The sequence below is a fragment of the Gadus macrocephalus genome, chromosome 22 (genome assembly GCF_031168955.1).
Source record: "Gadus macrocephalus chromosome 22, ASM3116895v1".
NCBI classification, from domain to species: Eukaryota; Metazoa; Chordata; class Actinopteri; order Gadiformes; family Gadidae; genus Gadus; species Gadus macrocephalus.
The window spans coordinates 11,846,010-11,871,009 of record NC_082403.1 but is presented as its reverse complement, the minus strand read 5'-3'; the positions used below and the strand labels follow the sequence as shown (position 1 = coordinate 11,871,009).

The 25,000-nt window shown below is 44.8% G+C and overlaps 2 protein-coding genes across 5 annotated transcripts in view; both read left to right on the top strand.

The window, feature by feature from the left end:
* The first annotated feature begins 468 nt into the window (after nucleotides 1–468).
* On the top strand, nucleotides 469–21,301 carry LOC132450821 (oxysterol-binding protein-related protein 3-like). 3 transcript variants are annotated; one of them, XM_060042927.1, is made up of 23 exons: nucleotides 515–618; nucleotides 3,382–3,430; nucleotides 6,097–6,270; nucleotides 7,007–7,123; nucleotides 8,481–8,534; nucleotides 8,694–8,807; nucleotides 8,989–9,141; nucleotides 9,612–9,702; nucleotides 9,905–10,008; nucleotides 10,094–10,183; nucleotides 10,348–10,507; nucleotides 10,820–10,944; nucleotides 11,320–11,451; nucleotides 11,694–11,787; nucleotides 14,590–14,837; nucleotides 15,477–15,614; nucleotides 15,886–15,949; nucleotides 16,091–16,169; nucleotides 16,747–16,891; nucleotides 17,555–17,699; nucleotides 17,853–17,979; nucleotides 18,420–18,542; nucleotides 20,336–21,301. In XM_060042927.1, exons 3-23 carry the CDS (start codon nucleotides 6,196–6,198, stop codon nucleotides 20,430–20,432), a joined length of 2,475 nt encoding a protein of 824 aa, XP_059898910.1. In that variant the 5' UTR covers nucleotides 515–618; nucleotides 3,382–3,430; nucleotides 6,097–6,195; the 3' UTR covers nucleotides 20,433–21,301. The 3 variants fall into 3 exon arrangements, with proteins under 3 accessions (XP_059898907.1, XP_059898910.1, XP_059898908.1); XM_060042924.1 differs by lacking the exon at nucleotides 3,382–3,430 and having other exon boundaries at nucleotides 469–618; XM_060042925.1 differs by lacking the exons at nucleotides 515–618; nucleotides 3,382–3,430 and adding an exon at nucleotides 3,878–3,995.
* Nucleotides 21,302–22,913: 1,612 nt separating this feature from the next.
* LOC132450822 (gasdermin-E-like) overlaps nucleotides 22,914–25,000 on the top strand; it is a 6,943-nt gene continuing 4,856 nt past the window's right edge. The window contains exon 1 of one of the 2 annotated variants that reach the window (XM_060042929.1): nucleotides 22,914–23,235. The gene's annotated coding sequence lies outside the window, so the exon portion shown is untranslated. The remainder of the gene's footprint in view (nucleotides 23,236–25,000) is intronic. The other variant, XM_060042928.1, reaches the window with a different exon arrangement.

The window sequence follows — 25,000 nt, the reverse complement described above, 5'->3', positions numbered from 1 at the left end:
CAGAGGAAATGTCCCGGTAATTATGTGGCTATTGCAAGATCAAGATCGTTCACACAAAATTGACTTGAAACAGATAGGTCTTCAGCTGTACACAGTGGCACTGGCAATTTATCTTCATCCCCTACGAAGGATTTATTTAACAGAACAAATGTGATCGACCACAGCTCACATTATAAATCATACATTCACGGTTTATTTCCATCGCCGAGTTGTGTTACTTAGGTAACTGGAGCTTCCAATTCATGCCACTCCTAGATGATATAATCGAACAATATCTGAGGTATTTAGGCCTACCTGCCTAGCCTCTCCTCTCACCTGGAGGTCGGATCATGTTTCCATCAGCGTCACTGGGTGGGACAGCCTGATGTGTACATTGTACACATCACTGGGGCGCTTGTTTGGCTATTCGAAACATTTCCGCCCTCTGCGTTTTTTTTACTCTGTTTGTTTCTCATTGGCTCAGTGGAACTTCATTCAACTTTGGTCGACCGTACGCCCCGCCTTCTCTACAATGCTCTCGCTCATTCCAAGTGCGGAGCTGCTGGAATATTTAGCAACTATCTCGGGATACGGTCTATATATATATAATTATATATATATATTTCACCCCTCCGATCCGTAAGCATTTTTATATTCATATCTATCCACACTTCGTGTCAGTTCAATGATAAATGTGACTAGCAATGTATACCTTTCCTTTACGACACCCTTGACTGCTGCCATGTTTCACATGTCGTTACTAGCACTGAAACGCCGCTTTCGATAGAATTATTAATGAAACTTTAAACGACAGTTATCCCGTCCTCCTGTGAAACGTTTTTTTAAATCAGTTTCGGCTACTTTGTCTTGGGTGATGGTTATGCTCGGCGTTAAGTCAAACGTAGTGGTGCTACTGCTATCAATAGGCTTTCTCTCTGTGGGCTGAAGTTTGAAGTGCGGTGTTGGCAGCTCGTGATACAGACCTACAACTCTGCCTGGCGCCACACACACACCTGTGCTGGTCCTCAATGTTCTTCAGTTGTTGCTATTGGAGTAGGCTACTTGGTCCAACATTTAAGTGTGGTGTAAAAGGAAATGTGATTTAATTTTATTGATCGTTATTAGTTACGTATCCCCATACACATACATACACGCATACATGCATACACATATACATACAATCACTACAACGGGCCATTTATAAGGGATATGGCATAGTGTACAGAGGTTTTCCGCTGGTATTCTCTTCCTTTCTGCACTGGGCGAGCACCGTCTATAGTTACCAATGGATTTGAGTGACAGCCTTGTGGTGGTGCTTACCTCTCCGCCACAGGTAGGGCCCACATCGTACAACGTTCCGATAGGTCATATTGAAAGATAGTTTTTTTTTTTTTTTTATACATATAAATTAAAGATAGGCTTAGGATATCTGCATACTCACTAATTCAAAACCGAAAAACCATGTAATCCCTCTGACACACCCATTTCAAGCTGTCTAATACGTGGATCATCTGCTAAGCCTTTTTAGCCTATGTGCGGCAATGCAATAAAAAAAAGCACTGCTCTGTTTTGAAACCACAACTTGTTAATTTTCTATTAATACTGTCATGTTTGATGGCTTCAGATTTTCAAGCCTATAAACAAGCGAGTCTTCCACCCGTCTTTGCTTGTGGTTTAGTCTCCATGGAAACTCCTGTTGGTGCGCTGGTGTTCCATGCCTGAGCTCGAATGCAATAGAAAGCCCTTTTGAGAACGACAATGTCAAGAAAGAATATGCGGGCATGCAAATTAGTTTTTCTATTATCTCCATTTCTCAGGTCTCAGGCCAGTCTAATGCAGTATAGCCTGGCTGGCTTGGTGCAGATACCCTGAGGTCATAGGAGGGGGGAGCTAGCATACTGATCTATGGCTCTCCATTAATGATGGTGTTCAGTGATGGATGTTTCAGAACCTGTTGTCTATTTACAGAGCCTCCTATTTTATTTTGTATATATTGGCACATCCTCGAGAGGATTTCATGTCATAATTCTACAGTGGAAGCTTTGCCAGAAGCTTTCACAGTTTCTGGAGATACAATCGATCTGTCTACTGCGATTTCATTTTGTGCCTGTAGGGCAGTACTGTAAGATATGAGATGTGCAGACAATAGGATTGTGTGTTTGTGTTGGCATGGGGCCATACTGTCCCTCCCTGGAACCTTACAGTCCCTCAGGCTATCGACAGTATTGTCTTGGAATCGTGGAAACTGCTAATCGACAGAAAATACTCCAATTAGAGTGTGTGTGTGTGTGTGTGTGTGTGTGTGTGTGTGTGTGTGTGTGTGTGTGTGTGTGTGTGTGTGTGTGTGTGTGTGTGTGTGTGTGTGTGTGTGTGTGTGTGTGTGTGTGTGTGTGTTATGTGGCTGTCAGCACATGTGTTGGTATAGCTCTGAACCTGGGAATATATTGTAATTCATCAGATTATATCATGCCGTACTGTACGAAGTGGCTGCTGGTCTGCAGCATCTGGACAGCAGCTTACAACATCTGATAAGCCTTTTAAAAGCACCGTTACCATAAGCTGTTTAAAAGGCGTTTATGGGATGGTTAACGACACGTTACAGGTTAGAGTGCTGGCTATGTGTCGACTCCAGGCTAGATGCCTAATGTCTTACTGGCTCCTCTCCACTGTATCTGGATAGTTTGCGCTTTAAACGCTGAAAACACAATTCAAAGTAACATGAATTAATGTTGTCAAGCGCTGAGACTGGGGAAAGAGCTGTGAGAGGGAGAAACCCGTCTCCGCTAATTAAAGCTCTGTGAGGAGACAATCTGAAAAAAGCGAGACCACTTGTTGTGTCCAAGAGTGGCGTGTTCCTAGGAGGGGGGCTTTCAATCCTCTGCCAGCTTCAGATACCGTGACGGAGAAATCTCTCCACCTTGCCAATTTCCTGAAACTTTAGATATTGGTTGCACAATGGGGGGAGAGATTGATGCACGGCACACATACCGATACTGTGGTATTTCATTCACCTGATCAGCGGACTAAAATACCACCCGCGGATTGGGTAACATCAGTTGCCTTATTTGACATATTTTGACATTTGTTCTCAACAATTGTTTTTTGAATCTCAGTAGACTACACTATCAACTGGGTCGTCATGGAGAAAGGAGAAATGGTGTTTGGATAGCCTCCATAGAGTCGTATACAAGTCTATTTACTGTGTATGTCCATCCATTGAAACCATCTCAAGTCATTGTTATTCAGTTAAAGTAATGGGTAAAGATTGGAGTGGTTCTCTATGGAGGCACTGTGTAGGACTGGGGAGAAAAGTAGTATTACGATGCATCCTCAACGGTATTTCGGGAGCAGTCGTTAAATTGTAGTAACACAAATTGTAAACGTCTTTTTTTCTTTGGCCAGCGGTGCTGTGGTATGAGGATCGGGATAGCGTTTGGCCAGCCAAACACAGGTAGTCTCAGCCCCAAACTTGTTGGTTTCCTCACAGAATGCCCATTGCCGTGTCCCTTATCATGCAAATATGAACTTCTTTTTCTCTCACCTGCTTTGCAAACCCCTGTCTTTTGCATGACAAAATGTCGCAAATGTAAATCTTAATTTTTTACAAATTTTCTAAATCCTTGGGAAAAACGAACAAATTTGTAGGATTTATATTCCTATATACATGACATTTTACCATCTCCTTGTTCCTGATCTCACTGCTGAATAAGAAGAAAAATAACTAAACTAGTGCTGAAAAACACCATCCCTTCCTCATGTCATCCTAGCTTTTCTTCAACGTTGAAACCTGCATTCCTTTATTTTTTTACGATGGCCTTGATGACTTTGACTAAGGCCAACATTTCCACCATTCCATCTTGGCATGTCCTTCATAAGGTGTAGCTCCATTAATGATTCACTCGCATGTTACATAAGAACCCCAAGCCGTCGCCACCTGACAGTCTTCTAGTCTTACACCCAAGGCTAGTGTTGGTGTCAGTGGCCGGGGCGATGCTACGGTGCAGGCTCAGGTCGGGGTAAGTAGGGCACGCTTGGGGAGATGTTCTGGGGAAGGCGGCAGGGTTCTGTCCCATTTTTGAAGGGGGTATTTTTACAGTGAGCCATGTTAGTAGTAGCCTATTCCTGTTAAAGACAGCTCAACTCTCTTTGTCTGGGCCTCACCTACTTATTGGGATCAAGTGATCAACATGTCTCGCACGCTAGTAGTTTAGGTTTAACGGTTAAGAGAACAAAAATGTAGATGTCTTTTCTTAATCCTAATGCTTTTCCTTTTTATCTTATTTTCTGGAATTGGTACACTTGTGTTAATGAAGGCTTGCAAATATTTGAGTATGGAAGAAAGGGTGTTTCATAAACTGGTACTCGGTAGTACCAGCCACTGTTTATTCAAGAGGATGTTATCAGTGGGGTATTTAGTGAGATATAAGATACGATGCTGGAACAATGTGTATGTTATGTTACCACATGTGCCTGTGGTTCAGGGTTGACAAGAGCACATTAACCTGAGAAGTGCATTGCATTTGTTTACACAGTGGTGACCTGACAGCGACAATCCTATGAACATTGTTACAACGAGTGCTCCGTTGTATATTTAGAAGTCGGTGTTGTTAATATTTTATAAAGATTTTACTACGAGGTAGAAATAAGAATAGACCTACACGTATGAGTTACAGTGCTCAAAAAGGGTTCAAACCTTGAAACCCTAATGGAGTATAAGGTACAGTAGTAAGAACCATAACCAAGGCTTGTCTTGCTTTTTAGGCTGCAATACTGATACAGTGGTGTGTTTTGTCTGTTACTACCCAGAGTGCCTCGTTGCCAGGGTTTTTCGACACAAAGTGCCGACCACATTCTTTCCTTTAGTGACTCACGTCCTGGGCATGTTACTGCCTTTAGTCAGACATCGGGGAACTAGCAAATGAACCCACACAAATGCATACACGTACGTAGACGTACACACACACACACAAAACCCCCTGCCAACTGCCACCATACAAAGAAAGAAACTCCCCCCCCCCCCCACACACACACACACACACACACACACACACAGCCAGACAGAGTAGTAAAACTAAATGTCACTAGTGGGCTAATTCATGCACATGACCCTGAAGCATTGATGTTGGCGGAGGCATTATTCTTACTGTGATGGAGGGAGTGGCTCTGGAACACAAACAGCCAGGCCCGCATTTTGCAGCTCAACACATGCTCACCCAGCCTCCATCAGATCATGCTCAAACATGACATTCATGGAAACAAGGGGAAGGGTGGGATGGCTGTTGCACCACAGCTACTGGAAGTGCTTGTGACGCATTTCTTACAAATTCTTTGACATTTGTGTTCTTGACGGAGTCCCCTCTTCTTCATCTTCGTGTCTTTCAATGTGGTTGGAAGCTCCTGAGGATTGTCTCTTGCACAACGTAGTGCACTGATGTGTTGTTGTTGGTTGTTGTTTGTCTGCAAAACAAAGAGAAAAGAGAAACATCCAGATGCACAGCATCATGTGTGTACACATAAATAAAATGGAATATTCTTCTGATTTAATTTCTCTCATTTTATTTATACAATTTATTTTTATTTGTTCACTCTGATACTTATAATTATTGTGTAATTATCATTTAATGTCTACGAGGAGCCGAAGAAGCAGCTAAATTTAGCTTTGCACAGACTTTGTATGTCATACATGAAATAAAACTTGTTCTCAAACATGCCATCTTACTATGTTGGGTGGTGGCTTGTTTGCTGGACAGAGGTCTTTCTAAAGGCCAGTCCTGTCCTTTTCTGTGCATAATGACTTTATCAATACAGTCTTTTACAGTTTTCTACAACGTACCACAACGTTGATGTCATGGGATCAAAGGGTAACCCTGCATCATGAACGTGTGCAAACACAACGTGTATAGAGAATCGCAACGCTACAACAATCTTATCAGCAGGGGATGTGTTATCTCTCATTCCTGTCACGAATCACGTGACTGTGATTCCAACGATGTGTTTGTCTCCCACCATGCCTTTTGTATGTCTTGTATTTGATATATTTTGAGTGGAATAATGTGTGTTTTCCTGTGTTAAAACTAACTGTGTATATTTTTCCTTGTCTATAACGTTTGACCCTAGGACTTGTTGAGTTCTCCTTGAGGTCAGGGTGATGCCGCGGGCACCGCCCTCGTTGTGATCTTCGTCAGCGACCCCACAGGAAAACTGCAGACAAACAAAATGACGACGACGTCGCCCACCCACAGTGACGGCAGCGGCTCGTCCAAACTCGACGGCGAGCGCTCAAGTGCACAGGTAGGGTTTCCACGTATAAGAGATTAAGCGAAAAGTACCTTTTTAAGATCAGCCTTAATCGGTTCAAAGGCCACGATGGTCATAACCAAATGTGTACGTGCATATTTGTCTGTTTTAGCTTTAAATAGGCTGTTTAAGTCTATTTTAAAGCTGATTATTTTGGAGTGGTTGGTTATACTTTTGTAGTCTGGCTTGGGTATTACAAAATAAATGAATGATATTTTTTTTCTTAAGTTAGTTACCTAGTTTATAATTTGTCCCCTTAGGGAAATTATTTTTCCCAAGATGTTATTATGTTAATGTTTATTGACCCACATCATCATTTAGTGCAGTGTTTCCCCTATATGCATTTGCCGCTGCTGGATCATCAGCGCCACTGCAAAAAAAAAAAAGGCACATTCAAGGCACATTTTCTACAATGATCTGGTCTTAGCAGATACCTTGACTCTGTTGGTTGTTTTGTCATATTTGGTTACCAGAAGTAACCACTTTAAGGGTTATTTTCCCAATTTTCTTCCGGGGCATGCCCCCGGACCTCCCTAGCGTTGCTAGGTTACTAACTCACAACACCACTGCTACAAAAAAATCGAGGGGAAACACTGTGTAGAGCATGTCAAAACACGAGATTCACCAGAAACCTGTCCCACTGCCTAAACGCTAGTTTTATTGTGTTTTGGTAAAAGTAAAAATCAAGATCGTAAAATGAAACCCTCTTTCCCCTGCCTGGACTCCACAGGACAGCTGGGAGATTGTGGAGGGCCTGAGGGGAGGGCCAGCCAACATCCAGGAGCCGGAGAGCCAGGAGGGCTACCTGCTGAAGAGAAGGAAATGGCCCATGAAAGGATGGCACAAGGTGAGCACCCAGAGAACTCTAGGAATGTAACGCACCTAGCATCGCTGTGAGCTGTGAGCTTTGTGGTTACACAAACCTAAAAAAAGGTGTTTACGTGACTGCTAGTGACAGAATGAGTGATAATCGTTGTTGATTCTCATGACTCATGTTTGCACTCGTGAATATCAGCACACAAGGTGACGGTATTGAAGAACCACCCAAAGGCCCTAAAGGGGCAAGCTGTATGACTTAACGTGTCCAATTTCTAAAATGAACTGGGTAGAAGCTAGGTAGAAGCTATCACAGGCAGCATCGGCCCGTACTGTCTTGCAATAGCACTTTGTACCTCAAGTGGCGCTTGCCGTCAATGCCGGGTCCGGACTGACCTCAGTCCAACATGAGAGGGTGAAGTAGAAGAAGCAGTGCTGCCCAGAGGGCATATTCTAACCTCTTGGCAACCATTTTTTAGTACAATGACATCGGATCTCTTGAAGGAGAAAAAATAGAGGAAGGAGGTGGGACAAAAGACCTTTGGGAGGGACTGTGCATTTCCTTGTTTGTTACGATAAGGGTGGACACTAGACACCACAACTTTCTGGTTATATGCCGCCCCCATTATTCAGAGGGCTAATTTGACAGTTGCACCATTTTAAAGGGATCTGTTTACATCATACATTGAGAGCAATCAGGTGTTTGTTTCCATACACATTCGTATTGAAAAACTTTATCTTTCCAGGTTTGCTCCAGTAATACGTTTTTCAATGATATTTATTTTTTTTATTTTTCTTTGCTATTGGAATAGTCTTTTAAAGTCGTTCTTCGTCTGATTGGTTCTAAATCAAACTCCTAAACTCCTAACTAACCTCAGAGTTTCTCATCCCTTCAACAGCTGAGAGCCGGTAGTGGTAGTTCCCCTTCTCGGCTAGCAGGCTCCTAGCTATCAGTGTTTAGCTGAAACCAGTGGTAGTTCCCCGTCTCGGCCAGCAGAGGGGGGATCAATGATAGTTTGTAATGTATGTATCGTGATTAATCTCACAAGTATTCATGTAAAAACATCTCATTGATGATTTGTGGGATTGCTTTTCCTTGAACACCTAAACCCCACAATGGAACCTAAATAACTATCATGTTTCATCCTAATGTGTTCCTTTGTGTAGCCATACATTTAAAAGGTTGCTTCAAAGAGGTACACAGAAATGTAGAGTGAGGCGTACAAAGCAACGCGTTGTTATGGCAACATAGCAACCAAAGCCAAATGTTCTCTACTGTAGGATCACAACCACGAATCTAACCGGGAGTGGACCAAAACAGCCAAGTATGAGTTGGAGGCAAAACTGTGCTTTTGATTAATGCCCTGATTGTTCCCTTGTGTTCTCAGAGGTACTTTGTTCTGGAGAAAGGCATTCTGAAGTATTCAAAGCGGGAAGCGGATGTAGGTATTTCCCATGTGGGCTGCACATTATTCTAAACAATACACACAAAACGCAAACATTCACTCAGTCACACGCGCATAAAAACATTAATTGTATATGTACGCACATGCATTCCAATGTAATAGATCTCACTCACTCACTATCCTATTCTCGTCCAGCTGAGGAAGGGAAAGCTGCACGGCTGCATCGACGCCGGTCTGTCCGTCATGACGATCAAGAAGAAGGCCATGTGCATCGATCTGGACACAGAGGACAACATCTATCACCTGAAGGTACACACACACACACACACACACACACACACACACACACACACACACACACACACACATCCCTTTATATTACTTTGGATTAAGGCATCTGCTCAATGACAATCAGTCAATCCAATGAAATCATAGAAGGGATATATGTACATCCTTATGACTGGACGTGTGTGTGTACGGGCACACCCAGGTCAAGTCCCCCGAGCTGTTCGAGGAGTGGGTGGGAAAGCTCCGCAACCACCGCGTGTTCCGTCAGAACGAGATCGCCATGTACCCCCACGAGAGGCACCTGTTCCACCCCCACACCTCGCCCTCGGCCTCCCTCAACGACTCCATGAGGAAGGTGAGCTATATCATGAGGATGACGAGGATGATGGTGATGAACAGCGCAACAGTATATTATTCTGGTCACAAAGCCATTCATTCACTTGATGTCTCTGCGGGTTACTTCCTCAGTGTTTGTCTTTCTTCTCTTTCTTTGCGCCATCTCTCTTTTACTGTTTCGCACATTCTCTATTTCTCACGAGAGAAAAGAGAGAATTTGTATCTGTATTTGTTACTGTCTGTGTTTTGATGAGGTGTTCTTGATCTCTGTCTCAGTCTCTGTCTCTTTCTCTGTGTGTGTATCTGTCTCAGTCTCTGTCTCTCTCCATCTCTAAAATAACCAAAAGCATGCTACGATATACATTGTTTGGTTGGAAAAACTCAAGCTTTAGTAGCTCACCAATAGGAACGTAGATGTCGTAGATGTAAGGTGTCACAAACATGAGCGTACAATAAAGTTGTGCAAAACTAAACCTCCCTCCCACCCAGAGGGCCACACTCACCAAGCAGGCGTCCGTTCACCAGGCAAAGCTCAGTGCCTGGCTCCACACCTCGGAGGACATGGAAAACTGCTGCAGAGGTCCGTGCTCCCTTCCCCTCTGTGAACATGACGCATGTTATATGCATGAGGTTCAAATGTTCCAATGGTGGTGTTGTGTGTGTGTGTGTGTGTGTGTGTGTGTGTGTGTGTGTGTGTGTGTGTGTGTGTGTGTGTGTGTGTGTGTGTGTGTGTGTGTGTGTGTGTGTGTGTGTGTGTGTGTGTGTGTGTGTGTGTGTGATAGACTTGGAGGAATGTGGGTCCTACCTGTTGGAACTCAACCTGCTGCTGAAGAGCATGGAAGTCCTTCACCGCACGTACTCCGCCCCAGCCATAAGTGCACTACAGGTACACGCATGCACACACACATGCACACACACAATACAACAAGCAAACAACAGATAATATAGCTCCGCTATATTATTGACCCAAGGCTTCGACGTACGACATCCCAAAGAAGGAGAAACGGCCGAGAAGATGGCGCTCCAAGAACAGCGGCAAGGAAGGCAAAACCTCCCTGCAGGTGAGTGGTACACAAGGTCCTCATTCAAACGCTCCCTCTCCCCCAGTGGTATACCAGTTGTGAAAAGAGGGGATGGCCCCTGAACGTGCGTCAGGGTGAACCAGTGGGGGATTGATTAGGGATGGGTAGATGATAATTGTGCTCACTTCCCCCCCCACCTACAGGTCCCCAGCTGCATCTCCTCCAAGAACCCTCGCCTCCACGCCTCCAACCCCAACCTGTCCACCGCCGAGCCCGTGTCCCCCGACGCCTTCCCCGAGTCCCCGGACTCGCCTACCGACGCCAACCGGCTACAGGAGGACTTCTGCAGGCTGGCCAACAACAGTGAGTGCCTACCACGGTTTGATTAGCTATGGCTAGATACCTGTTGGCCTTCATGGACGTATCTGTACTATTAAGGAAACCTGGTTCGGGCAGGGACAGGCCCACACAGATGACATGCAACCCTAATATCCAGCAAAAACACAGATTTTGGATCATGATCGGTTTACCTAGGTCCGGTAATCTAGCTTTCCCTCTGCGGGGCAGCCGGCTTACGTTACCCGGGCGTCTTTGCCCGGAAAACAATCAGCTTTCCTGTGTGCATGTAAAAGGCATGCAAAACTCCCTCGCCTTGGTGCTCTCCTGTCTCTGCAGTCCACACCACGCTGAAGTCGGCCTTCAGCTCCCTGTCGATGGAAAAAGACCGTGTGAGGCACACCGTGGACCTGACAGCTCCTCAGTTGCAACAGGTTTTAGGCCTCAAGACTGCCTACTCCGGGGTAAGCCAGTACCTGCTCAGGTTGTTATTACTCTGGGTGGGTCCCTTTTTAAACCAAAACCATATAATGCTGCCAATTGCAACCGCCGCTTTCATTCCAGTTACCAAGGTATAAAAATATCCTAAAATATATATACAAAAAAATACTATCACTAATAATATATAAAAAAAAATAATACCTTGACGTTCAAATCTGGAGTGCAATACATGGGAGTGGACAGGAAGGGATGTAAAGCACCTCAACCTTTTCAAATAAGCACACAGTTTGAAGCAGTGGATGGGTTTTATCTCAAGGAAGTCTGACCAAAAATGGATGGGTGTGGGGAAAAGCCTGTCACAGCGCAGGTTCTCATGGCCTTTTTGCTCATCCAATCAGGACTGCCCAGACACGTCCCGCCCCCTCGTCCACCAGGCTTCCAATGACAGCAAAACTTCCATCACGGATTCCATGTCCGAGTTCTTCGACGCCCATGAGTACTTCCTCTCGTCTTCTTCCTCTGAGAACGAGGTCAGAAGTCATCCTCTTCATTAGTAGAATTTCTTGGAACATTCATGGTGATTTATTTTGGTCCGTCCACTAATCTTTTGAGTTCTATATAATATATCCAGCTAAATCCCCACTTCTAGGGCCTACTGAGATCTGCCTGCCTGCCGACAAATGTCCCCCCGAACTATGTTGTGGGGAAGCTTTGGGTGTGTGGCATAGAGCTCAAACGCTGACCTTTCTGTGATTGATTCGCTTCCCTGCAGGCATCGGATGACGATTCCTACATCAGCGATGTCAGCGACAGTGTCTCCATGGATACCTACAGCAACGAGGGGGGCAACGAAAGGCAAACCTTAGGTGTGTGTGTGTGTGTGTGTGTGTGTGTGTGTGTGTGTGTGTGTGTGTGTGTGTGTGTGTGTGTGTGTGTGTGTGTGTGTGTGTGTGTGTGTGTGTGTGTGTGTGTGTGTGTGTGTGTGTGTGTGTGTACCTCTGTAGGCATCTTTGAGCAAGATGCCTAACATCCTACCTGCTTCCAAATGGCATGTATTTGAATTCTCAGTTTGAATTCTCCGTACCAAACGTTGTCTCCGGGACTACCCTTCATACCTCTGTCCGGTTTCAGCGTTGTTATGGGTATTACGCAATACATCCTCTAGAGGGCAGTAACTGTCGTGTCACAAATTACCGGCATCGACAATCTCAAACATGGCATCTGTAGAGGAGATGATTTAGCTTTGTGTCATCCGAAATCGGCAAAAAAAAGGCGCAAAAAGTGTAGACCTACGCGCCGGTGGCATGTGACACCCCTCACCAACCCGCAGATTATCTCCTCAAAATGTTGCGCCATTTTTTAATGAGCAGTTAACAGGCTAACTCATTGCCAAAGCCGGTGAACAATAAAATAAAAAGGTCAGGTATCTAGTATAATACAAGTATAAAACGTGAAACACAATGTATACATCTCAGATATTATACTACTCTCTATTTTCGCGAATGGTTGGACTTCTGACTCTATACTGCCGCCTCGATTTCCTGTGGTATTGCTCCGTTTCTCCCGGAGCACTCCGGATTCGTAAGCTCAGAGGCGACGGACCCACTGACGGACCAAACGACCTCCGGGACCGGACGGAAGGGTTCCTATCCGTAGTTACCGTCGGGTGTGAATGGGGCTTTAGTGTCTGCCTAAAGGAAAGCTTCAGGCTTCATCAACCTGGACCCTATTTCCCCATCATTTTGAGTATAAGTGACTGGTGCATACAACACGTTTGAAATTGGTCCAGTACTGAGCGAGGGGGCTTCAGCCATTGCAGCTCTTCCTGGCTGCAATGTAACTATCACAGTTTTCCCTTCCCAAACTCAGACTTGAAAGTTCCTCAGAAACGTGGACAAAGGTTGATAAACCGGCTAATTACAATGTTTGAGCAATGTTATACGCAGAGCAGTTCTGTGTTCCGATATCCATACTTCCATGAGGTCACTTAAACTTAGTACACTATCCCCTCTCACTGATTTTCAGATGTCAGTGTTGTTCCAAATCGAATACTCCGTGGTGCACTAACCTGAAATTACGATCGGGACTGCCGCCGTGGCTCGTCACCCACCCGAAACATCCCTCTTCGAACGGTGAACCCTCTACGCCTAGCGGCTATTAAAATGACTCAGCCGGGCTCCGCCTCCTCCGCTACGTACCTCAGATGGCCGCCGCTGAGTACGAAAAGTGTACATCGATCCACACTCGGTGGTTTGACCGTTTTGAGTACACCACCCGGGTCCTTTCAGTACACTTCTTTTCGCCCCGATCTTAATTGGATCGCCCTACGTACTCAACCTAGGCATAGTAAGTACGGGAAGAATGGATATTGGAACACAGCAGTGCTTCCTGCTGCCGGGCCAGAGTTCTCCTGAGTGTGTGGTTATGGCCCGGTTTATTCTGTATGCATTAATTACACAATGAAACACAGGTGTGCAGCCTCACCCAGCCCCGAGGTGTAATCAAGATGACTCGGGCCAGGTGAGGCTGCCTGAACACACTAGCAACGTGCCATTTATGCCAAATTGAGGCGTTGCGGAGTAGCCTAACCTAAAATAAAAAGAAACAGCCCTCAAAACCCATTGTCCCCACGGCCCCCCAGTGTGACCCGCCAGCCTCCCCTCTCCCCCTCCCTCCTGGAGACCCATGTCCTGGGCCGCTGCCTCGGCTGGTGGAGGCGTCGCTGGACATGGCCGTTGCGGGGGGCGGTCTTGACGGGCTGGTTGAGGCTCTCAACCTCTTGGCTGTGGTGTTGGCTCCACAGAGGGGCCGCATCAGCCCGTGGTAGAGCACCCCTCCAGCAGGGCGACGGGGTATTTCCCCATCCCCCTCTTGGAGCACCGGGCCTTGGGCGGCGGTGCTGTCTGGAAGGGGCGTGGCCTGGCCTGCGTTGCCTTCCCTGGAAATTGAGGATCGTTGCCCTACTGTCATTGCAATCTCAATCCTAAATATTTTAGATAATCTAAAATGCAGCACAACATACTATTGTGGGCACTCCTCTCTCCAGCTCTCACCGTTCTCTTGCTGACTCTCGGTGGACCAGCATTCGAGGCATAACCACTGGGAGCGAGACTTCTCCTTGAGCGATACATTGTTGTCCCACAACAGACAGCATTGTTGTGATTTTTACGTAGGGATCCTTACCAGAATGGTGTTAGTCACTTCTAATAATAATCTGAGTTTGTCAGTGGAAAAAGAAAGCACTTAAAGAGGAAGTGAAATGACGGGGAGCTGTTGCCCCTTCAATTGCGGCTGAACACCGGCTGCAAGGGCTGAAGCGCTCTTGCTCAATGCTGGGCCAATTTCCAAGGATTTGTTTCGAGTATAGCCACTTTGACCAAGAATGAAAATAGGGTCAAGATGGAAAAATCCCAAAGTTATCCTTTAATGACTATATAGTAACACGGATTGTGTGTGTCTGCGTGTGTCCCTTCGCATTCAACTTGTAGTCATTTTTTAAGGCATCAAGATGTTGACATGATGACATTTATATGACTGATGCTTTATGACGTGTCTGTGTGTGTGAGTGAGTGTGATTAACATGGAAACATTAACAAAGCAAACTACAAATACATCTTTTTTTGTAATCATGATCCTCCCAAACTGACCTTGGTCGACCCCGCCCTCAGACGGCGTCTACTCTTCCTCGGAGCCCCTGGTGCGTCGGCGCTCCACGCTGCCGTCGCCCAGCCCGGGCTGCGGCGGCGTGAGCGTGTGGAACATCCTGCGCAACAACATCGGCAAGGACCTGTCCAAGGTGGCCATGCCCGTGCAGCTCAACGAGCCAATCAACACGCTGCAGCGGCTCTGTGAGGAGCTGGAGTACAGCGAGCTGCTGGACACGGCCAGCCACACCCAGGACCCCCACCAGCGCATGGTACGCTCCTTAGCCAGGCCTTTCACTTCTTATTCCCTCTCTTATTTCTTCTTAGTTGCTTTTTTTTTAACACGTTATTATTATTATTGTTATTATTATTATTGTTATTATTATTGTTATTATACACATTCAAACACAATTTGAATTTTCGGAGGAAAACCAAACCGTAAAACAGCTTGTTTGAGAGGAAATGGGATATATCGTGGGTTACTTAGTGATTATATGGACTGATCCGGATCCTGATGATCCTTGCTCAGACCTCGTCTTGAATGTGCAACCATTCAGGATAAGATATTAATATGTAATGCCCTCTATTGTCCTTTTGGGTGACAAGTTAAAGTCAGCCAAACGGCTGGCTACACCCCCACAACCACACCTGATAATTCAGTTTGATTGTCATGTCCATAGCAATAGCAATGTCAGTCTGGTTGGCTGCAGCATTGAGGGGGATTGATGTGTACTTTATGATCACTCCATTTCAGAGGAAAACTCGCAAACATGACCAATCCAAAGCTTGTTCCATACCCAGATCCCAACCTCTGCGTTGAGGGATTGAATGTACGAGTGGAAACACTAGCTGACCCCATTCACGCCACCAGACAAGGCTCACCAGCAGGTCTCCCGCTTGTCTCCATGCAGGTTTACGTGGCTACGTTTGCGGTGTCTGCTTACGCGTCCAGCTACCACCGGGCGGGCAGCAAGCCCTTCAACCCCGTTCTGGGAGAGACCTACGAGTGCTCCAGGACCGACAAGGGCTTCCGCTTCATCGCTGAGCAGGTAGACACTGGGACAGAGACCGGGACACACTCTGGGATGACTCGTCATTTGGTCATTTATTTTGTCTTTTACATTTCGACCCTCATCTCATCTTCTGAAAGAACCGATCTCCATAATGTACTGTCCAATTGAGACTCTTTGATTATTTTCATTTCCATTTCCTTTCCTTTGTTCTTTTAACGAAAATACATCTGCATATTAAAATCAAAATAAATCATGAATAAACATAAATAACATGAATATTACACTTTCCCACCCCTCTGTTGGGCAGGTGAGTCATCACCCACCTGTTTCCGCGTGTCACTGCGACTCAAAGAACTTCACCTTTAGCCAAGGTGAGCGAGTGAAATCAGTTTGTCTGGGACATGAACCCCCACCCCACGCACATGCGTGTGCGTGTGCGTTTGTGGCTTCATTTGTGGCTGTGCTCCGATTAACCATTTTCTCTCTTTCTCATGTATTTCTTTCTCATGTAGATATGCGCTGGAAGAACAAGTTCTGGGGGAAATCCATGGAGATAGTTCCCATGGGAACCACACATGTCACCCTACCTGCGTAGGTCTACTCTGCTCACTGTGAACTATTAGCATCTCATTTCACGCTACTCTGCATATGGTCCACGTCGAACTGACACAAGCTCGCCTCACAAGCCCTAAACTCGTGTATGTGTGTGTGTGCGTGTGTGTGTGTGTGTGTGTGTGTGTGTGTGTATGTGTGTTTCTTCATGTATTTATCTTTCTGTGCCGTGTCTTTCTGTACTTTTAAGTGTGTGTGTGTGTGTGTGTGTGTGTGTGTGTGTGTGTGTGTGTGTGTGTGTGTGTGTGTGTGTGTGTGTGTGTGTGTGTGTGTGTGTGTGTGTGTGTGTGTGTGTGTGTGTGTGTGTGTGTCTTTCTGTCTGTGTGACTGTGTTTGTGTCTTTCTGTCTGTGTGACTGTGTTTGTGTCTTTCTGAGTGTGTGACTGTGTTTGTGTCTTTCTGAGTGTGTGTGTGTGTCTTTCTGTGTGGGTGTGTGTGTCTCTTTCTGTGTGGGTGTGTGCGAGTGTGTCTTTCTGTGTGGATGTGTGTGTGTCTGTACGTGTTTGGGTGTGTGTGTCTGTACGTGTGTGTGTGTGTGTGTGTGTCTGTGTCCTAGGTTTGGGGACCACTACGAGTGGAACAAAGTGACCTCCTGCATCCACAACATCCTGAGTGGCCAGCGGTGGATCGAGCACTACGGGGAGATGACCGTACGCAACCTCAACAGCGACGGCTGCCAGTGCAAAGTCACCTTCGTCAAGGTCCGGAAACGCTGGCCTTCTGCTCCTTAGTCCTGCACTATCCTACTCACCATCCAAGAGAATACCGACACATTTTCACCTGAATGAACTGAAATTTCTCTGTCTTTTTCTGAAACCTTTTATCGCATACAAGCGATACAGCAAAGCGCACGCAGATTATTTTCTGCACTATTTCCACAGCTGCATTTGTTTGGTGGTGAAGACCGCTTGCGCAATGGCGCCACTCATTGCGATTATCTTTCCATCAGTAAAATGGCAGAGAGTCTACCCTTCCCGTCACATGAAGACTGCCAACAGGCACGGCTGGGAAGCATTAACATTTGGCATGATCCAATTAAATCATGGAGGATTTGAATCACATTCTTGCAATGCTTCTGCTTTGCAAGTTCTGCTTATAAGCAGGAGATGTGTATGTGTTTGTATATACTTTCTTGATCTTTGAAGTAAGAACCTATTGGTTTAATAATCCCCAAAAACTTTGTGTGTGCATTGCATGCATCCTCACCAAGCCCAAAATGTCTCTTTAAAGTACAATAGTGCCTCCTTGTGGCTAGATGAGCAACACATCTCTCAGAGCCATTATCTTCATTCATTTCAATACCAACTCCTTGCTTGTACGTTCTACCTCTGACACCCAGATGATGATTCCTCCCTGACTTGCAGGCAAAGTCGTGGAGCTCGACCGTGAACGAGATTGAAGGCGTGGTGACGGACGCGGATGGGAGGGTTGTACACTCCATATTTGGCAAGTGGCATGACAGCCTCTACCAAGGGGACCCGCCCATGTCCACTTGCATCTGGAGAGCAAGTAAGTCACACTCAGAAATAATATTTATAATCCAAAACCATCTTAATTTAAAACAGACTATTTCATTGTGTGTGTGTGTGTGTGTGTGTGTGTGTGTGTGTGTGTGTGTGTGTGTGTGTGTGTGTGTGTGTGTGTGTGTGTGTGTGTGTGCAGACCCCATGCCCCTGGCCCACGAGCAGTACTACGGCTTCACCAAGTTTGCGGTGGAGCTGAACGAGCTGGCCCCCGACCTGAGGGCCCTCCTGCCCCCCACGGACACCCGCTTCAGGCCTGACCAGCGGTATGAGCCCCATAACCCCCCCCCCCCACCTCACACACACTATCCCCTCGCCGTGTATCCCTGGGACCGTAGAGTATACTTGACATAGAGTAATTGAAATATAGAACAACATCTTTATAATTATACAATACATACAAACGTTAAAATCAATCAACAGAAATATAAAATCGGACCGGGTCAGCCGGGGGTAGCAGGGATATTAAAGAGGAAAGGAAAGCGCTAGAAGCGAATCCGAGAGAGGGGAAGTTTATATTGTGGGAATGATGACGATTTTTATAGCGTGGATAATTAGTGCTGACGCGGTGCACTTTCTAATGATCACCTCCATTTTCTCTGTCTCTATCTGTGTCTCTGAACCTCTCTCTCGCTCTCTTCTCTGTCTGTCTGTCTGTCTCTCTGTCTCTCTTTCTACGTCTCTCTCTATGTCTCTCTCCCCGTAGGATGTTGGAGGAGGGTAACGTGGATGGTGCTGAGGAGCAGAAGCAGCGTCTGGAGCAGCTGCAGCGAGAGAGGAGACAGGTTCTGCAGGATAACAACTTGACTCACAAGCCACGCTTCTTCAGGTATGTAACCTTTTTGGTGAAAAGCTGCACAAATGTAAACTGACTCCGCCAGATGGATTGATTCGCGTTTGCTCAGCATATCCGTCTGGGAACCTTCCATCCGAGAACTTTTGGGAAGGGACGAAAATACTGGTTAGCTGATTGGATAAACCATTTGTTGGTGATAGACGGCCCAAATCAACCAATCAGATCAACGGAAGCCGCCATGTTGTTTAGACTGAACAGTCGCTTCTCGTTGCGTCCCACCTAAACCCGCCTCAAAACCAATGCTGATTTGCTGTTCGTTTGGCGAATGGCTCCAAATTTTCTCCATTGCAGGTTACCAGAAGGATCTACGAGTTAATACAATGGAGCTCACGAGATCAGGATGTTCTCACGAGGCTCGCAAAAATGTACTATTTACCACATGTGGTTACCTCTGCTGGTCGTGCACATGCACGACCACCACATGCACATGTACGTCTTGCTCAGTGTTAAGGGAAGCTTAAGCAATGCATTCAGATCCTCCACTCTTCTACCAAATGATACATAACGGTAAACAAACACAGATTGATAGTTATGTGTCTGTGAATTCCCACATACGAAACACTGACATTTGCCTCAAAAGAGAAAAAGATTTAAAAAAATTGTACTTTTTGGGGGGCTATTTCTGCAAAATGTAAAACTTGGATACATAAAGATGAATGTATTTCACAATTATATTTGTACTGTAGGGATCATTACCTTAATGTTGTTAGTTACTTATAATAATCTGAGCTTGTCAGTGGCAAAAACCAGCACTTGAAGAGGAAGTGAAATTACCGGGAGCTGTTGAAATATCACTGCACATTCATTCAAAAGTATATGACCGGCTGAACAGTTAAGCCATTGGGAAAGTTCTGCAAACTATTTTCGCAACATGTTGTTGTGTGGCGTACATGTCATGAGTCTGTTTTGTATGTGCGCCTCGCCATTGCGATACATCCACTGTAAACAGAGCGCATGGTACCATGGCTGCACGGCAGAATTTCGGGAACGTCTTTGAATACTGTGTTAGTTGCCCACTAATACCTATATTAAAGAATACATAAAATAGCATGTCATGTCCGCCCCCCCCACGCAGTCGTTACGGTTCATAATATTTTGGAGGCGCACAAAGCTTTTGGCCGTGATGTTATATGTTATAATGTTCTCTAATACGAGGCGGAGGCAGTGTCTATTCCACGGTTTATTCAACCATCAAACTGTAATATCAAATCTGTTTGCTTTTGTATTCAAAGCAAAATAGTAATATCAAATCTGTTTGCTTTTGTATTCAAAGCAAAATAGTTGATGTTGCTCCAATTCACTCAAAGAGAAAGCTGATTGACAGACCAATATTTTCTTTGTGGTTTTCTGCTTACATGGATTTTTTCGTGGTAACAGATTCAGACAAAATTCTAAAAAAAATAACAAACTACACTCGCACCTCTCCACCCACATCCTCACATGCCTCCTCGTTTCCCCGAAAACGTATAACAGGACACATGTGGTCTACTTCAGTGTGAAGTGCTAAAGACAGGTCTTAGGCCTACTTAGTGAGCAGACAAAAAATATATATTTATTACTTTAGGTTGCCTTCGATTTAAAAGCGATGTCAATAATAAAACAACAACAACAACATTGAATTATGTCTCGGGACAGTCGTAGAGGAACAAATGCATTGTTATCGCATGTGTGTCAGCCACACATGCCCTGGTATGGCAGGATGTGGGCTTACGGTGTACCACACCGTAATAATGCATGGTATTTCCACCTTACTCTATCATTCACAGAAAGTCAAAGGACGACGCTTGGGTGACCGACAACACGTACTGGGAGCAGCGGCGGGACCCTGGCTTCTCCAAGATGGACTTTGCCCCTCTGTGGTGATGAGAGGGGGGGGGGGGGGCTGGCTTCTGTCCTTCTCGTGCCCCATGCGTGGGCATCTCAGTCCTCCCGCTGCAACACTGAGGAGGAAGGACGCCACGGACCAGTTGACCTGCTCCTGGAGGATGCCGAGATGCTTAGAACTCTCCTGGAGTCATGGTGACCGTGACCAATTATGGATTTCCTACTTCCTGTTTGTTTTTTTTGTTTTTTTCTCTCTCTTCTGGACCAAAACTGAACAGGATGGTGACGGCTGCTTCATATTTCACTCTCGCACTGCTGTATTAAATTATGTTGATCAAGAACTTTAGGGTACGGTTGATCACCCTATTTCTTTTTTTTTTTCCCACCTCATCGGAAGGTGTATTCTGATTTGACAAGTGAGCTATTAGTGTTGCTAATGCATATAATGCATAGTCCTATTTAATCTATACACACACACCCACACACGTATCACAATCGTGCCTTTTTAAGATAATGCTGTTCTCAAACAACTGCTGTAGCAGTTATATACGCAGATACACACACACACACACACACACACACACACACACACACACACACACACACACACACACACACCACTAACACACTTATGATTGCCATTTGAGGCAGACTACTTGATGATATTATCAAATCAGATTTCCAGATTCATTCTGTTTGGTGGAAAACAAAATGTTTGATGGCCTCAAAGGTGAAACTTGGATTTGTTCATCCTATTGGTGTTGGGACTACATGAACTCAAACTACAACCATGATGCTGCCTTCTCGCCATCAGTCATTACCTTAGTAATAGTGTTCCGCAGTTGAGGGGGAAAATAATGCAATAATACTTTGTCTGAAGGGAATAAAATGTTAATGGGTTGAACAAACAGTTGTGCCTTGTTTTGAGTAGGATACAATGAGTATATCCATGTATGCCCATTCCCTATAGTAGCACTATAGAATAAGTAACCTTGAATCAATAATAATGTAGTGAATAGTGAATTCATTGTGAAGTCAACATTTGCAAAGCAGTCTTCCTACATGAGTTTTCATTCGTAAGCAAGTTATAAATTATGAATAAGATAATGAGGAAATGATTTATATGATTTAGAAAGCAACAAACAATTTATAATTTGTTAATGCTTTATAAACACTTAATAATAATGCCATTCATGAATAGTTCAGGTAGTTTAATCTATAACTTACATATTTTGTGTTGGCTCATCTCAAGTGATGACTATACATGGCTTACTACTTATTACTTGGTACTACTGCAATGATGCCAGAGGAATTTCCATATAAATTCATCATTTATTAAATGCTTAGTAAGGCCTTCATAGTCATCACTTGAGATGAGCTCACGCAAACGACCAGCCAGTGAAACCACTGGCTCGTTGACAACAATGACACAACAATGTAATTTTATTAACTGACATTGTTTTGGGTGAGGAGCTCTAGGAAAAAGGGAGGAGTTATGATGAAACGTAATGTGAATCACCTGTGATATACTGGTATCCGGATAGGTGTGACTCAGAGTGGTAAGTGTTCAACTTGTTATTTATTCAGAACTCGGAACAAGGTTACAAGGTAAACGGACCTGCACTCTTGTGGTGCTTCATGAAGCATCTGCCATATGCCAGGTAAAAATATTGTAAAATATTTTTTAATAAAGCGACAGTTTAAGATTGGAAGAAATGTTGAATAGCTTAAATAAAATGAAAAAGTTTGAAGTCCACTTGGAGTAAACAATTTAAACATTTACACCATTTAAAACAATTCTAATAGTTGGAAAAATTATATTCTAACAACATGGCTGCAATGATCAAATTTGAATACATTTTAGATAAAATATAGAATAGCTGTACTGTTGTGACTGGTTAGGAGTCAGAACTAATTAGCATATGAGAATTTGCAGATGTGCAGAAGACTGTCACCGACGCCCTCCAGGAGGGAACGCCTCAAACGGTCATTGCTCAAGAAGCTGGTTGTTCACAGAGTGCTCGTCTGAATCACTTTTTAAATTGAATTATGCAAATGAATTAACTTTTCCACAATCTTATAATATTGGCATGCACTTGTATGTGGAAACAGTGCCATTACAATTGCAGTGCATTATGGAGGGGTCTGGGATCTGAGAAAGTGACGCATGTTTTTGAGCAGTAAAGTTTACAAATAAAACGTTTGGTCCTAACAAAGGATTTATTAACTTACAATTTACTATTGGTTTGCATAAGGAATTCACTATTTACAATTCCTTAGTAATGGTTCAAAGTTACAGTTAATCTAAAGGGCCATGCAACCCATGTGCAATGACATAGCAGGGCTTTACCTTTTCTTTTGAAAAAACCCCATCACCACTTTCACACTCTTTCACACGTCACACTTTTTACAACTGTCATTTAATGCGATGTGGGAACATTTGAGTTCACTGGAATGTCGGTCTGGTAGGGCAAACTGAAAAAGGGGAACTTCCAATTTCGTCGTATACTATGCGATGAATTAGGATGGCTCGGACGGACTAAGGAGGGGGCGTGGTCGCCATAGCCCGGCTATCTGTGACCAACAAAGAGCATCAAGCCCATTTCCATCTTATCTCTCCCCATTGGCGGCAGTCTGAGGAGATCGATAACATAGGGAACTTTGAAGGCTACAACACCGTGTCTTACTTTTCTCAGGTTTTAATTTACTTCACGTGGATAAATTAACTTGACGAAGTGAACTTGACGCTTGAAATAATCGGAGACATTCCTTTCCCGGATTGGTGTAATAAAAGTGTTATTAAACGCTTTACTTGAATCTTCTTATAAGGCCTAAATAAAAGGTAAGCTTTGTTTATTTGTTTTATTATTGCACCTCTAAAATTGTTCACAATCCCGGTTCCAGCAGTAGGCCTATGCCGTACTAATACAGAACTTATGAGGACTCAAGCTGTTTCTTTTTCCATTCTGGTTTTCATAGTCCTCGCCCACTATACCGAGATAATCCAAATCATGTGTTTGTATGGGCTTTAGTTCTGACGGATCACTTCGCGTGCGACCGAGGTCCGCGCACCTCTCAGGCGGAAAACGACGGCCCGGCTCCACCAAACGCGCAGCCTCGAGCGTGGCGCTTGCCTCCTATTCACTTTGTATTGGAGTCGTGCTGGTCGCGCGCTCGCGCGGGATTCCGGGAAGCCTGGCGTGCGGGCGGTGGATCGCGGAGCGTTGTAAGGGGCGGGACAAACATGAACATCATAACTTTGTGCACATGAGCGCATCTTGCAGCACGGGTTCGGCTATGCGACTAGACAATCGACATTCAGTTTGCACTGGCGGACCATACGGACTCGTGGTGGATTTAATTTCCTGGTTTTAATAACTTCCATTGAAAAAGTGGTAAACTCCCACAAGCAGCCATGAGGTTGCGGGGCATTGCAGCAACGCGTTGTCAAAAAAGCTGTTATGGGAAATGTTCAAACGAGTAGGCCTATTTGAGACGGGCGATGGTTAATATGCAGATCTTCCCCTTTGCATTACGAAATTAGGGTCACCCATTGGTGAACGATATTTTTTTCCTGCGAAAAATACCCCTAATGTCTGTACTCGAGTAAAGCCTTGTTCACACTCCCTCCGTCCGTCAGCTAACCAAATCAGCTAACCAAAATACTGGTTAGCTGATTGGACGGATCTCATTGACTTTGCATGGGGCGCTCGCGAAATGCATTTTGGGTCCGTCCGTCCATTCGGCTCCGTGGCCTGCGTCCTACAGTTGAGAAATGTTCAACTTTTCAGTCAGCGACGGATATTGCGCTCATGTGCACAAAGTTATGATGTTCATGTTTTGTCACGCCCCAACTAGTCCCCACTCATAACCAAAACAACGTTTCCAGTAATCGTTGGGTTTCCCCCTCTAAATTGCTTGCAGGGGGACTTTGCTAAGTTTATGTAACCAGGCTTGGCAAGGAGTTACAATGCCATATTACATTAAGGAAATATCAATTTAATAAACATTTCATTATAAAAGCGTTGAACTATGTTGGAAATCGCAGGTAAGGCAATCGGGAGCAGAGACGTGCAACAATTTTAACAATACAGTAATTATTATTATAACAACAGGAACTCTAACAAATAGGTTCAAGAATACAAATATGAGACACAAGCAGCGACCAGTGAGCCACGGCTATAAACAGGGGAAGTTATGAATGGGACTGACTACTCACCTTTACTTCGTGCTCGACTAGATAAAAGCTGAAAACACACCGCAAAAGATAAAAAGGGGAAGGAGGCAGTGTCAAATTATGTGCAAGTACACAATACGGCAAACGGAAAAAAAATATATTTGGGATGTGCAGCCACAGTTTTGCAATCTTCACTTGCCGAGTTACTACAGTACTGAACCACTGCATAAAGTAAAGGGAAGGGACAGAGTAACTCCTACCTTTAGTGGTATCAGGTCGTCCCGCTCTCATCGGATCCCCTCAGCTCTTATCATCGAGCTGAGAAACCTTGAGGGAGTGGGCGTACGGTACTGTTGACTGTAACTCCATGTGAAGGTCCACTATCAACCACCAGAGGACATTCCTGCAAATGAAGGCCCAAGTGCAGGAT

Coding starts and splice junctions, on each gene's coding strand:
- LOC132450821 (XM_060042924.1), top strand. CDS start 6,196: ATGACGACGACGTCGCCCACCCACAGTGACGGCAGCGGCTCGTCCAAA. Junction 11,788..14,589: donor CAACGAAAGGCAAACCTTAG/GTGTGTGTGTGT, acceptor CCCCGCCCTCAG/ACGGCGTCTACTCTTCCTCG. Junction 14,838..15,476: donor AGGACCCCCACCAGCGCATG/GTACGCTCCTTA, acceptor GTCTCCATGCAG/GTTTACGTGGCTACGTTTGC.